The 15,853-nt window shown below is 38.9% G+C and overlaps 1 protein-coding gene across 1 annotated transcript in view; it reads right to left on the bottom strand.

Annotated features, from left to right (window-relative positions):
• LOC138759307 (fructose-1,6-bisphosphatase isozyme 2-like) overlaps positions 1 to 13,350 on the bottom strand; it is a 79,780-nt gene extending 66,430 nt beyond the window's left edge. Inside the window, exon 1 of the mRNA XM_069929518.1 lies at positions 13,126 to 13,350. Coding sequence (XP_069785619.1) covers positions 13,126 to 13,295 — 170 coding nt within the window. The 5' untranslated portion in view covers positions 13,296 to 13,350. The remainder of the gene's footprint in view (positions 1 to 13,125) is intronic.
• Positions 13,351 to 15,853: the final 2,503 nt, after the last annotated feature.

Below are 15,853 nucleotides of genomic sequence, written 5' to 3'. Positions count from 1 at the left end.
TCCCCTAGTTGGGCTAAGGTGGAATTGGCTTATATTTCTGAATCTGAAGTTTATATATAAATGGAATTTGCATTTATTGCAGGGATATAATAAAGCATTTATTAAAGATATGGATTAATAGAAATGCTGTTATATCCACAAAGGGGAAATTATCAATTCAAACTCAGTTATATCAAAATCAGCTTATTTCTTTTTCAATGTTTAATAGATATTTAAAGGTATGGCATTCTGATGGGATAGAAATGATTCAGAATTGTTTTGAAGAGGGACAGTTTCTTTCTTTTAACCATTTGAGAGAAAAATATGGAATACCTGTAAAATCTTTATTTGTGTATTATCAACTTCAAGCTTTGATAAGGGATAATTATGGAAAGGATATGAGTTTACCTGAGTTAACGAAGTTTGAATCTTTGATTTCTTTTGCATCAAAAAAATGGCTTTATTTCACATATGTAATGTTACAAGAGAATATGGATAAGACAAATTTGGAGAGATCTAGAAATAAAAAAAAATCTGGAAATGGGAAAATGACTTATCTTATGATATACCTCAGGAAGGTATATACCTCAGGAAGGTTATGTGTTGTGAATGGATAACTAAACTGATTAATGTAAGGTATGGTTTGGTTAATTATAATTTTTTTGCATCAGTTGTATTTGACTCCTGAGAAATTGAAAAAATATGGATTCAGTGATTCGGATTTGTGTTTTAGATGTGGGTTGAATATTGGAACTTTTTTTCATGTAGTTTGGTCTTGTGATAAGGTACAACAATTTTGGGAAAAAAATTAGGATATTTTTTGAGAAATTATTTAAGATTAAATTACTGTTAGACCCGGAGAATTTTTTGTTGGGTTATATAGTTTCTTTAACTGGTTTGGGGTTGGATAAGTTTCAGATTGCATTTGTTCATTTAGCATTATCAGTGGCATGGAAATGTGTAATGATTATTTGAAAAGATAATGTGGAAATTAACATAATCCATTGGCATAATGCATTGAGATCTTGTGGAAAAAAATAACATATAATTTACATGATAATTATTCTTATTTTGTTCAACTATGGTCACCTTATTTAGAGCATATGGGTTTAGAAACATCTTAAAATGTTATGTTGTTTATTCATATTTGTAATTATTTCTAATATGTTTTTTGTGTCTCCCCTTGCGGGGCTGGCTGGGGTGTGGGTGGGAGGGAGGGTTGTTTGATGATTTGTTATTGTTTTTTAAAGTAAATTTTAAATATTATTCTTAATTATTTTAAATAAAGTTTTTTTTTTTAAATAATTAAATAAATATGCAAGAAAATTTCTTTTGCAAGGTAAGATGTGTAAGGTCTCCATAGAAAAATTAACATGGAAATATGAATTAGGAGGATTACAACTTCCAAATTAAAAAAAATTATTATCAAGCAGCACAAATTACATTTCTTGCTTCTGTTTTTGAGGGAGGAGAGAAACCTGCCTTGGCAAAAATAGAATTGGAGAAAACAGGGGAGAAAATAGCAGAGGATTTTATATACAAATGGGAAGTGAAATTAATATCTGGTGAGAAAGAAGCCCCTTCATTAAAACATATAATTAATATTTGGAACAAAATAAATTGTGAAATTGGAATGGGGTGGGTGGCAGAGGGCTATTACCTAAAATTCCTTTGATTAAAAATAAACTTATTCCTTTTACAATGGGTATTCAATTTTTACATATCAGGTCCTATAAGGGGATCAGACATATTGAAGATTGTTATTGAATCAATTAAAAAATAAGTATGGAATGCTTTATAACACACTCTTTTTTTCCCATTAAAAGCATATGTAAGGGATAAATTAGGCCCAACAATGTTATTACTGAAGGGTAATTATGTAGAAACTGATTCAAAAGCAAAATATAAAGAAATGTATCTTCTACTTCAATGGGAACTCCTAAACAGGGGGTTCATAAATCCAGACAGAGATGGGAATTGGATTTAAAGTTAGTAATGATGAACAAAACTGATCTGATCTTTGTAAGGATAGAATTACAAATACAATGAATCTAAGGTATGAGTTAGTTCCATATCATTTTTTACATCAATTGTATCTCATGCCGGAGAAATTAAATAGGTTGAAGACAGATTTATCAGAACAATGTTTTAGATGTGGCAAAGAGGTAGGTACTTTTTTTTTACATTCAACTTAGTCATGTCCCAAGACAAGACCTTTTTGGACAAATTTAGGAATTTAAAAATTTTTTTATTGGGGAATATCACATGGACAAGACCAAAATTGAAATTATATAAATACCAAATAGAATTTGTCAAAATAGCATCAGCAGTGGGAAGAGAATGTATTGCAGTTACTTGGAAATCTGATTCACATTTAAGAAATAAATATAAATATAATTTAAGAAATAAATATGTTATATTTCTGCAAAGTTGGTGCCAGTATTTACAAATTTCAGGATGTAGCAGGCACATAGAGCAGTATTGCAAACTGCTACCGTCAGTTCACAGACTTACCTGACACATTGCGGGCTAGTAGTGCTGGGCACTAAAGTATAGCAAGTGGATTAGATGAAGCCCCTGGCTAAAGGTGTGGGGTGCGAATGGCTCATAGCTTTAACCTGCTGGTCCTGTGGACCTGCAGCTGTTCACTAACAAGCTCATTAATAGGCAGGGAATAAAAGGTCTGTGTATGTCTGCAATAAACCAGTTTTGTGTTGACTACCTTTGTGTGTGTTTACCTTTATTTAGAAACATCTACTATAGTAGCCACTACAAGGTATTAATTTGAGGGCAATTTTTAAATCTTAGGGACTTATGTTAACCTTCTCCAAAGAATTAAATAGAATATATATATTGCCAATCTGAGTGGTGAGTGGCACTTTCCTTTCTACTTTCTTTTCTTTCTTCCTTTTTCTCTTTACCATTCTTGTCTTTTTTCTTCTTTTTCTCTTGGGATTTCCAGGGTTGGGGGCAGTGGGGGATTCAACTATCATGAAGTGTATAATGGATTTATAATTTTTCTATTTGTATTTTTTCAATTTTGTATGGTCAAAAATTTTAACTGAAATATTTTTTTAAAAGTTACATTCATGAAGTAATTTATCCTACAAACCTCTGGAAAAATAGCATGAGACCTGTTTGTGGTCAAGAATCTGCTCTTTTTTTCACTGCTTTTATGCCATATTTTTTTCACTTGCATTTCCCTACCTTCATGGTTTTGTCCCTTTCCATATTTTCTTGTATGTGCTTTCTAAGAACAGAAAACTTAGAATATTGGACAGTGAGTAAATAAGGGAATGGCTATAGATTTAATATTCATCCATTTAACATGTTATTCTGATGAATTTCTTGATATTTAATGGAAGATAAAGTGAATAGTGCAGGAATGATCAAGTGCAATTATCCCATCTCCATTTCCATGGCGAGGTGTTGAAATATTGAGTGTACCAATAACATGACTGTGGCACCCAGCCTATGGTAGACCACTGTTATGAGAACATGGAGAGGATGTTTCAATTTCAGTTGAAGATAGATGGCACCTTTCAAAGGGGAGGTACATTGAGGGAGAAGAACTGGTCAAAGTGACTTGGAATAATCTAGTAGTAGTGAATGTGAAATGTTCAAGTTGCATTCTAAGGAGAATGGTAACTAATGCATTCTTGGATGTTCAGGATGGCATTGAGAACTTTGAGTCAAAAATTTGCAAAGGAAAAATGTACAGTCTCACAAACTCCCTATCCTTCCACACCAATAGGCATTATAAGTTCCGTTTGTGTGGCGAGCATAGGGGTTTCATGTTAGTCTCATTAGCCACATCTGGACCCACAAAACCAGTATGGAAGCAGGTCATTCTAAGTCTTAAAAGTTCAGCTGTGCGGTTGAAATTTGGCATTTGGTGGCAATATTTACAAATTTCAGGATGTAGCGGGCGCACAGAGCGGTATTGCAAACTGCCACCGTCAGTTCACAGACTTACCTGACACATTGCGGGCTAGCAGTGCTGGGCACCAAAGTACAGCAAGTGGATCAGATGAAGCCCCTGCCTAAAGGTATGGGGTGCGAATGGCTCATAGCTTTAACCTGCTGATCCTGTGGACCTGCAGCTGTTCACTAACGAGCTCATTAATAGGCAGGGAATAAAAGGTCTATGTATGTCTCCAATAACATGGCAATCACAATGGCATTGAGTGGTTTAAAACAAAAATGAGCATTGAATCAGTGATCCATATGCTCTATTACATTCCTTTCCCACCATGTTGATGCCTTGTTTCATACTACAAATGAGCACATGCAACCACACATCATGCAAAATTTCAACCTTCCAAAACTGAACTTCAATTAAGGAGTCCCTCATAACCAAGAAAACCTTGATTCCACTAATGGATTCAATTTGGTACCTGGCTCACATTGAAAATGAGCAGCCAAGATTTGTAGGCAATGGGCTGCAGCAGTGGTTGTCAACCTTTTTCTTTCTACTCACATACCACTAAGTATTCCCTATGTCATAGGAACTCTGTGATTAGTACGGGGATTGCTTAAGGTTGTATGTGGGTTGAAAGAAAAAGTTTGACAACCACTGTTTTAACCATACCTAATTGACTCATTATGTGCATGGTTTCAAAACTCCAAAGGAAATGGGCCAATGACAATTTTTCTTAAGCAAAATACTTCAGTAACAATTGGGTCAAGAGCAGTGATTCCCAACCTTCCCTTCCCACTCACCTACCACCTAAAGCAATCCCTTACTAATCACAGAGCACTGATGGCATAGGAATTACTTAAAGTGGTATGTGAGTGGAAAGAAAAAGGTTGAGAACCAGTAGTCTACAGAATAATTTAAATCTGTCCTGATAGCAATAGTTTGTTTTTGCTCCTCATTGCATTGAGTTGTTCATTAATTTTGTTTTCAAACCAGATCTGGGATCAATCATGACGTTTTGAACACAAATACAAGTTGATTTTGTAAATGTCTGCCTTTTCAGTGCATTGCTTTATCCTATAAATCTGTTGATTATAGTTCACCAAGGAACAGATATTTTATAAAAAATTTTCAAACACACAACTTGTACCACCTGGCAGTACAAGAGCAGCGGGTACATGGGAGTACAACTAACAGCAAGTACCCGACCGAGTCACTGACCATTTATTTTATAAAGTCCATATCCTGAATCTCATTATTCAACAATAATGAGGCCACATTTGCAGTAAAACAATGGGGCCACAGAGTTATAAAATAATGCAGTACACCTTTGGCCCATCGCGTCTGTACTGACTGTTGAATATAGTTTGACACTAATCTTACGCTTATCCTATTTCAATCTCCACACATTCTCATCAACATCCATGATTCTACTAGTCACTGACACTTTAAGGGGGACTTACAGGAGCTAATTGACTTACCAACCTGCATATCTTTGAACTGTGAGGGGAAACCAAAGCACCTGGAGGAATCCTAAGCAGTGAAAGGGAGAATGTGCCAGTGCTATGCAAACAATGCACAAGGAGAGGACTGAACCCAGATTGTTGGTGCTATGAACAAACAGCTCTATTGGCTGAGGAACCACACCCCCTCCTCCACCCCCACAACCCCAACTGTAGTGGTGGACCATAATGATTCAAAAAAAGCTGCTCACCAACACATTGTTATGGCAAATAAAGACGGACAGAAAATGTTAGCGTTTCCAATAAATTCCAAAATAAAATACCAAGCTGTTTGCAAATGTGCCAGGGAAGCATCTTTCCCCATTTTTATTTCTTTTTTACCTGAAAGAATGGATTCATATTGATAAATGACTCCATGAGGAGAAAGAACCATCTGACTAACCCATCCAAATAGTTATTATTCTAATATAAGTTTTACATAATGCGTGAGCTTGGATAAGATAAAGGACAACTGACAACTTCACACCATGGACAAGTTCACATTTCAACAAAGACATCACCAAGTGAAGCAAATCTGGCTGAAATCTCGCTCATCGTAAGATACTGGTTAGACCTGGGATCTTCCTGTTTGATGTACGGACAGAAGGATTTGGAACAAAAGTAGATCTTCTGGCCCTTCAAGATCATGGTTTATCGTCTTCCTCAATACCATCTTTCTACTCTATTCCCACATTCTTTGATCCCTTATTATCCAGAAATCTATCGATTTCTGTTTCGAATGAACTCAATGATTGGGCGCTGGCAACCTACAGTGTATTGAATTCCAAAGATTAACCACCATCTGAATAAAGACACTTCTCTTCATTTTGACCTGCATTCTGAGACTGTCTCCTGGCTCCAGACTCCTGAATCAGAGGAAGCATCGTCCCAGCACCCAGCCTGGTGAACCTGATATGAATTTTGTGCATTTCATTGAAATCTCCACTCATTCTTCTAAACATGTGGATTTCTAATTGGTGGTCCATAGTAAAGATATAATAAACAATAATGTGTAAAACAAGGTTGTAAGTTTGATGACAGAAAGAAAAATGTTTTTAAAATGTTTCCACCAAAACAAAACAAAAATCACATTGGTGGTTTGGGAAGCAGGTCAATATCACCAGCCTTTCTTCCATCCCCCCACACTGTCACTGGTGGTCCATGAATTTGCTCTAGGTGGTCTGCAGCCAGGAAAGGAATACTTAAGGTGGTATGTGGGTGAGAAAAGGTTGAGAACCATTGCTGTAAAGAATATAGGCCTTCTCCTTATACAGCACACTTTTCCTTTCTGGGAACCAGTTTACATTGCTATTTAAGGTTAAATGTCTAAAATTATGCATAATAACAAAGGTGCAGCTTCTCCAAAGCAGTAAGACCTCTTTACTTCTGCATTTAAGTCCTTTTATAACTAAGGCCAAAATGTGACACAGATCACATTTACGAGGTTGGAATAAGAAACAATGAGTTAAGTGAGATGTAGGTCTCCATGTGCTGATGGAAATCTTGGGTGGACTGAAGTAAGTAGCTAATCCTGCTTTATCCTGCCACAATTTAGTGTGAACATGGGCAGCTATTTGGTTTTATAAAGCAGAGTCTGGAGCTCATAATGGAGGGAGTTGGGTAGGGAGCTTAAAAGGAGGTGATGATCTCTGGATTGCTTCCTGTGCCACATGACAGTGAGGGAAGTGAGGTGGAGGCTAAACATGTGACTAAAGGGGTGGAGTAAGAGGCAGGGTTTCAAGTTCTTGGACCACTGGGACCATTTTGGGGGAGATGGGACCTATACCGTAATGATGTAGTACATCTGAATCCCAGAGGGCCCAATCTCCTGGCGGGGGCATTTGCTAGGGCCATCGGGGAGGTTTAAACTCGTATGTTTGGGGACTGGGTTTCAAGTTAGGCAGGACACCAGGGAGAGGGTATGTAGGCTAAGGAAAGTGGCATGTTTAGATAATTTGAGGGAGGAACAGCAGGAAGTAGTAAAAGGATGTTGTGACGATTGTCAGTATGGTAGAGAGGAGGATAGGTGGAAGGTAGGATGTAGGAGATCCCTGAGATGTTTTTATTTCAATGTGAGGAGCATAGTAAGAAAGCTGGATGAGCTAAAGGTGTGGATTGACACGGCATTATGATGTGTGGCCATTAGCGAGACGTGGTTGAAGGAAGGTTGTGACAGGCAGTTAAATGTTCCAGGATGTGACAGAGTTGGTGGATTAAGAGGGGGTGCTGTGGCATTACTTATCAGGGAGGATATTACAGCAGTGCTGAGGCAAGATAGGCTGGAGGGCTCATTGAGGGAGACAGTGTGGGTAGAACTGAAAAATAAGAAGGGTGAGGTTACTATTATGGGGGTATATTATAGGCCTCCAAATGGGAAAAGGAAACTAGAAGAGCAAATGTGCAAAGAAATACGTGAGATGTGCAGTAGGAATAGGGTGGTGTTGGTTGGGGAATCTCAATTTTCCAAACATAGATTGGGAAACGCAGTCAGTAAAAGGGCAGGATGGCTTAGTATTTATGCATTGTGTTCAAGATTGCTTTTTGCAGCAATATGTTGAGACGCCCACTTGAAGGGAAGCAGTGTTAGATCTGTTGTTTGCTAATAAAATGGAGCAGGTGAAAAGGAGGTGAGTGTTGGAATTTTGGATCCAGTGATCACGGGTCTTAATGATGGAAAGGGATAGGTCGGATCCAAGGTTGAAGGTCTTCAAGTGGGGGAAGGCCAGATTTGGAGAAATGAGAAGGGATTTGCAGAGAGTTGTGTGGGCTGATCTTTTTGCTGGAAAGGATGTTGAGGAAATTTGTGGGGGCATTTAGTGGTGAGATTTTGAGAGTACAGGATCTTTATGTTCCAGTCAGGTCAAAAGGGAAGGGAGCCAAAATTCAACAATAACGAGGCCACATTTGCAGTCAAACAATGGGGGCACAGTTATAAAATAATGCAGTACACCTTTGGCCCATCGAGTCTATACTGACCGTTGAATATCATTTGACACGAATCTTACGCTTAACCTATTTCAATCTCCACACATTCTCATCAACATCCATGATTCTACCAGTTACTGACACTTTAAGGGGGATTTACAGGATCCCTGTAAATCCCAGAACCAAAAGTTCGAGGGAGCCGTGGTTTTCTGGTGAAATCAAGAAGTTGGTTCGGACCTATGCGAAATATAAAAAAATCAAGGGATTGAGGAGATGTATGGTCATTACTTAGATTGCAGCAAGAACCTTAAGAGGGAAATTAGAAAGACAAAAAGAAGGTATGAGGTGCCCATAGCTAATAAGGCAAAGATGAATCCTAAGGGTTTTTACAGATTCTTTGGCTTGGCTTCGCAGACGAAGATTTATGGAGGGGGTAAATGTCCATGTCAGCTGCAGGCTCGTTTGTGGCTGACAAGTCCGATGCGGGACAGGCAGACACGGTTGCAGCGGTTGCAGGGGAAAATTGGTGGGTTGGGGTTGGGTGTTGGGTTTTTCCTCCTTTGCCTTTTGTCAGTGAGGTGGGCTCTGCGGTCTTCTTCAAAGGAGGTTGCTGCCTGCCGAACTGTGAGGCACCAAGATGCACGGTTTGAGGCGATATCAGCCCACTGGCGGTGATCAATGTGGCAGGCACCAAGAGATTTCTTTAGGAAGTCCTTGTACCTTTTCTTTGGTGCACCTCTGTCACGGTGGCCAGTGGAGAGCTCGCCATATAACACGATCTTGGGAAGGCGATGGTCCTCCATTCTGGAGACGTGACCCACCCAGCGCAGCTGGATCTTCAGCAGCGTGGACTCGATGCTGTCGACTTCTGCCATCTCGAGTACTTCGACGTTAGGGATGAAAGCGCTCCAATGGATGTTGAGGATGGAGCGGAGACAACGCTGGTGGAAGCGTTTTAGGAGCCGAAGGTGATGCCAGTAGAGGACCCATGATTCAGAGCCGAACAGGAGTGTGGGTATGACAACGGCTCTGTATACGCTTATCTTTGTGAGGTTTTTCAGTTGGTTGTTTTTCCAGACTCTTTTGTGTAGTCTTCCAAAGGCGCTATTTGCCTTGGCGAGTCTCTTGTCTATCTCGTTGTCGATCCTTGCATCTGATGAAATGGTGCAGCCGAGATAGGTAAACTGGTTGACCGTTTTGAATTTCGTGTGCCCGACGGAGATGTGGGGGGGCTGGTAGTCATGGTGGGGAGCTGGCTGATGAGGACCTCAGTTTTCTTCAGGCTGACTTCCAGGCCAAACATTTTGGCAGTTTCCGCAAAGCAGGACGTCAAGCGCTGAAGAGCTGGCTCTGAATGGGCAACTAAAGCGGCATCGTCTGCAAAGAGTAGTTCACGGACAAGTTTCTCTTGTGTCTTGGTGTGAGCTTGCAGGCGCCTCAGATTGAACTACTCTTAGAGGATGCTTTTTCACTCATCGATTGGTTGCAGAATGGAATGATCTTCCAAATGAGATTGTTGCGGTAGGGTCACTCCTGTCATTTAAGAGAAGGTTGGATGTGTACATGGAGGTGAGGGGGTTGGAGGGTTATGGGCAGAGAGTGGGAGGGTTGAGCTGGTGGTTTTTGTTCTAGTGCAGACTCGAAGGGCCGACATGGCCTGTTTCTGTGCCGTAAACGGTTATATGGTTATGTTGGAAATCTGAAAAAACACAATATTTTGGAAATACTTAGCAAATCAGACAGCACCTGTGGAGAGAAAATCATGTTTGCAGTTCAGATCAATGGCCATTCAGTGGAACTGACACTGAACTGAAACCTTAACTCTTGTTTTATTCTTCACATATATTCCCTGACTTACTCTGTCCCTCATTTTCAATTTTATTGAATGGTGGATCTTCAGCCTGTCCAAGTGCAGGTGCTCCTCAACTTACGATGGGGTTACTGGAACGTAACCCCATCGTAAGTAAAAAAAAATTGTAAGTCGTAAAAGAATACCACACCTATTATTTTTTATAATTACATTTTGAATACCTTTATTCCACACTGGAAAAACCTATTAACACACACAGCTGAAACCACACTGGGCATGAAGAATGTTTGAAGCATTGAGACTATGAACATGGTGGAGTCAGCATCACAAGAGAGTATGCTGTAGAATTCTTCCACGTGATGCTGCCATCACCCAGCATCACGAGAGAGTAGCGAACCGCATTTCGCAAAGAACGTATTGGAATTTGAAATTGAAGGTACGGATTCAAACCATCGAAACTTTGAAAAATCATAAGTGGGGCCATCATAAGTTGGGGAGCACCTGTACTGATGAAAATGTAATCATATCAATCATTCCAATACCAAGACATTTTCCCCAGTGTAGAACTACAGATTCTATTGTCCTTTATTGCCATCTGCTGGATGGTTAATCACCTTGCTGGGTGAAGCCTTTCACATTGTTACTGGTTATTTCCCTGTTATCCACTTTCTGTTTATTTCTGGCATCTATCTTAATCGGAGTTTGTTGTTTTGTTGCTGGTGGTTTTCTGCCATTCCTGGAAAAAATGGCACAGCTGCCAGAGCTGCTGAAATGACAGCTCTGCCATTGGTTTGGATCCGGGGAGAACAGAGACACAGCACTCCCGTGGGGTCCAACCGTCAAGTCCGACTGCCATCAGCTCCATACAGACTTCGAATGGCCCGTTAAAGGAGCTGATGGTAGTTTTATTTACAATTCCGCGACCACAGGATCTTATGGTTGGCTGCGGCCATGAGGGGATACAGCCTCCAGGAAGCAGAGGACTGGCGCAGGGGACCAGAATACGAGGAGACTACTCCCCAGTCTGAGAGCAGAGGAGATGACCCATGGGGCGCCGGAGACTGTGGTCAAAGGACTCGCAACAGGCTGTGGACTGCTGGAGATTGGCTCAAAACTAGCTGAAGGGAAGTTAGGTATTGGAACTGGGCTACAAGAGGTATTCAAGGGCACTGATCATGTCAGGGGTTCAGATTTGGAGCTCAGGTTGCTGATGGTTTGGACTGGACTCTGTGTGGCTGCAGAGACTGTAGGAATGCTGGAGCAAACTAGGGCTGCTCTGTGACTCTGAGGGGATCTCTCTTTTGATTCTCTTTCTCTGACTGTAAGAGGTGCTTCAGGCAATTTCTGCCGATGGTGAATCTGTCTGCCTTACAGCATGACAATAAATTAAATTTTGAATCTTGAATCTTAAACATTATTACAGTACAAACAAGAGTTTGAAACTGAGTGAATAACTTGAGAGTAAAAATGTAAAAGTGAAGAGCATTGGAGAACTTGACAGAGGTGGTGATGAAAGTGTAGATTTGGATTTAGCAATAGTGGAGGGTAGAATAAATAAATATGGTTGTTGATAAAAAAGCAAAATGTTGTAGAAGCTGAAAATTAGAAAATTTTGGAAATATACAGCTATACTTCTGGAGAATGGAGCAGTGATAATATTTCATGTTCAAGAGTTACAAAGTTGTACAGAACAGGCCCTGCAGCCCAACTCATCCATGCTGACTGTCAGCATTTGCCTGCATTTGGTCCAATTCTTTCTCACCCTTTCCTATCCATCTATCTCTCCAAATGTCTTTCACTCATTATAGTTATACCCACCTCTATAGCTTCACCCTTTGAGTGAAAATGTTTCCCCTCAGTTAGTTTTTAAATCTCTCCTCCCTCACTTTAAATCGATGCCCACCAGTTCAAGAATTATCTGCCTTGGGAGCATTCACCTTATAATTTTATAAACCTCCATAAGGTCTCTCCTCATTCTTTGATCCTGTTGGGAAAAACCAAAGGTTGGGTTTTAGGAGTTAGTTTGAGAGGCAGTTGAGTGCCTGAAAACTCTGGGCTTCATAGAGGTTATGGGTTTGCTGAAAGCCTGAGGAAAAACCTGTAAATTAAAGATGGGGTCAGATGAAGCTGATCTGGAAGGCCTCAAATTTGACAAACAAAATATTGACCAGGAGCCCTTTATATTTATTCTCAGAGGAAAGAATGCAATGTATGAGAGAGATAGTCCTGGTGTGTCTCTGCTACATTTCTAACCCAAGTAGCCTGAATCCAACTACTTGAAATTAAATACAAAAAGTTGCAATGATAATATGATCTAACAATATATTCATAAAAATGAGAAAATAACTGATTTTCTACAACAATTCTAAAGATTTAAATAGATGATATTTACAACACCTAGTCAATGTTTCGAGAACGAGAATTTTGCAATCAATTGCAAGGTTCTTTAAAAATCTAAAATTACACTATCCAGTCTTCAGGTTTACAGCTAGTTCATTTCTCAGTCCAGGGCAAGAGTTGCTGAAGTGGGTTAAAGCACACAGGTTTAGGTGAAAGACATCATGACAGTTCACTGGGCTGTGCATACAAATACACAGGATTGCTGTCTCAGCAAAACTTTGTGAATGGCGAGGGGAGGGGTGGGGAAATCAGCCAGGATTTCCACTCTGGATTCTGCAGGTTTGACTCTTGGGAGAGCAGTCGGGTAACGCAGACAATATATCAAGATTCAAATCTTTTCTTTTACTTAACACAACTATAAGCATACAGTACCTTTCCATAGAAATTCATGGCAAACAGGTTTACTTAAAATAATTACTTGTCAGAAAATCTCAAAAAAAGATTTTTGTGTGAATGACATTAAAAAAGTAATTTCTCTCTGTATATAAATTAAAATATAATTTCCAAACATGAGGAATAAATTGCATGTAATTGCCTACTTTGCAGCATATTGCATTTGTGGAGCAGTTAACCAAAGACCAGAGACTCACATATGGGCAAGACCAGCCTTCCTCACAGCACAAGAGATGGCCTTGATTGCAGTAAGCAGAGAATTCAAAAGCTGAGTGAACTCTCCTGTTCCTTTTGCTTTCCTTCCCTTTTCCATGACAAATCTAGTCATTGTTTCAACATCAATATCGAAAGGTGATTGGTCCGACATTGTGTCTGTATGTCTTTCCCTTCCACAATTGCAGACGTTGTGAAGTAAAGTGGAGGTAGTCGACTAGAGCAGCTATTTAAAGTACAAGTTAGTGAGCCAACTCAATGGAGCAGCTGTTTGAACCATGTGATCTAGTCCATCAAGGGTTGAAACATGCATACCGTTTAGACAGATCTGATTAGAAAAAGAAAATTATATACATTGTCAAATTTGACGTTGATTTCATGAGGTATCGCCCAATAGGTAGATGATGAATTTACAAGTGTAAATAGCCTACCTTTCTTTTTGCAGTAAGAGTCAATGTGAGCCTAAATACAAGATAATAAGATGAAACTGTTAAAACACTACAGAATATGGTAACATTGTGCTTTAAAAGGTTGTGCAGTGGGAATTACACAGATGGGATTTGTTGCTTCCTTTTTTACTTAGACAGACTTCCTTCCTGGGTTGCAAGTGGTTTGTGCATAGTAGGAGAAGAGATGGCAGAAGAATATGTACATAAATGGGATTCTAAATTAATCAGGAAAAAAACAAATAATCTTCTATTGAGGCATGTATTTTATATCTCAGACAAGATCAAACAATTTATGGGACTAAAAGAGGGATTATCCTCAAAGACACTTTTATTTCAAATTAATAATAATATAATACCCATGACTTGGGGGAATAACATTTTAAACCCTGGTACCAAAATGGTATCAGGTGTATTGAGGATTGTTACATCTCAACAGAGGCTATTCATGTCTTTTGAGAAACTAAAACATAAATATAATTTGACTAATAGAACGCTCTTCTGCTATCTCCAATTAATATCTTTTTTACGGGATAAGTTGGGACCATCACTGGCCCTACCAACGTGCACAGACATGGAGGCTCTAATTCGAAAGGGAAATGCAACTAAATTTATTTCTTCTATGCTGCTCCAAGACCAAATCCCAAAAATTGAGTTACATAGAGATGGAAATCCAATTTAGGTATTGTAATTGATCAACAATGCTGGCCAAATTTATTCTTGAATAAAATGATTTGGAATGATACATTTCAATTTTTTACATCATCTATATCCCACACCTTAAAAGTTACATAATAGCAAATCAGAAATCTCAAATATGTGATTTAGGTGTGGCATAGATATTGGTACTTTTATACATTCTACCTGGTTATACATGAAATTAAAACCTTTTTGGATAAACTTGGGGTAAATATTAATGAAAATTATGGAGGTGGACTTCCCTCTTGATCCTCAGTTGTTCCTTTTGGGGAATTTGGCTGAAATGAATGTTAACTTTCCCCAAAGTAAATCCAAATTTATTAAAATCACTTTGACAACTGCCAGGCAATGTGTAGTGGTGACATAGAACTCTGATTCCCTCTTACATATTGATTATTGGAATATAGAAATGCAAAGTTGTATGTACATCACCTGGAGAAAATTACTTATAATCCTACAAATGGATATAACATGTTCATAGAGATTTGGCAGCCTTATTCGAATTATTTAAATGCCTGGATAGTTTCACCTATTTATTAAATATTTTATATTTAAATTTTATCCCTTATTAGTAATTTATTATTTTTATTTCTTTTTTTATTCTATTAAATGTTGATGCCAGCTCTTTTCCCTTTTCTTTTTTCTTCTTCTCTTCCTCTGTCCACCGTTTCTATTCCTTTCTCTTAAGGTACGGAAGAGTTATATCTAGGCTTACTGTGCATTTTAAGGATTTTTTTGTATATTTGTATATATTCGTATATATTCATTGAGTCCTTTTTTATTTTAGACTTTTTTGGTGGGGGAGGGGTAGAGTAATGCATTGAGTCCTTTTTGTGTATATATGTCTATTTATTCTTAAAAATGAAATAAAATATAATTTTTTTTAAAGTGTGCTGTGGGAAACTGCATGCGAAAGGATTCACACTTACTGAAAATGCCAGAGTTCTTCAGCGACTGATTGGAATGCTTTTCACTATAACTATTTCTGGGGATAACATTTAGGTAAGTGACATGCAATTGCCATAGAGAGAGCAACCAGAGAACCCAGACTGAGACCTGTGAGGAGCCAGGAAACAGAATGTTCTCCAACCATCCTCTGGTGAGTAGGTCTAGAGCCAGAGTGCGCAAAGACCCATGTGTGAGCAGAAGCTTCAAGTCCAGTTCTATTCTCACAAAATGCTGAGCACCACCTCCTTTCATCCATAGGCCTCCTACACATGGGTTATGTGTAAGGAAACACCGCCTGGAGAAACCATACTCTGTCATTTAGTGCAGCAAAACCTGAAATTGTTTGGCATGGATTTTCATTTTGAGTACAGCAGTGACACATATCTCCTCAGTAAGCAATATTTATCTGAAGTTAATGTCCCATCCAGAGGGGAAAAACAAATATATCATAATTACAACTATCAAGAATTGGAGGAGCAGATCTGTAAAGAGAGAGAGAGAGAGCAGACAGCTGCAGGAAACACAAGGTTGTGATAGTATGGAATTTTAATTTTCTACATGTTGACTGGGACTCCCATACTGTAAAAGGGCTGGATGGCTTGGAGTTTGTCAAATGTGT

The sequence above is a fragment of the Narcine bancroftii genome, chromosome 1 (genome assembly GCF_036971445.1).
Source record: "Narcine bancroftii isolate sNarBan1 chromosome 1, sNarBan1.hap1, whole genome shotgun sequence".
In the NCBI taxonomy this organism is placed as follows: domain Eukaryota; kingdom Metazoa; phylum Chordata; class Chondrichthyes; order Torpediniformes; family Narcinidae; genus Narcine; species Narcine bancroftii.
This window is presented reverse-complemented; position numbering and strand designations above follow the sequence as displayed.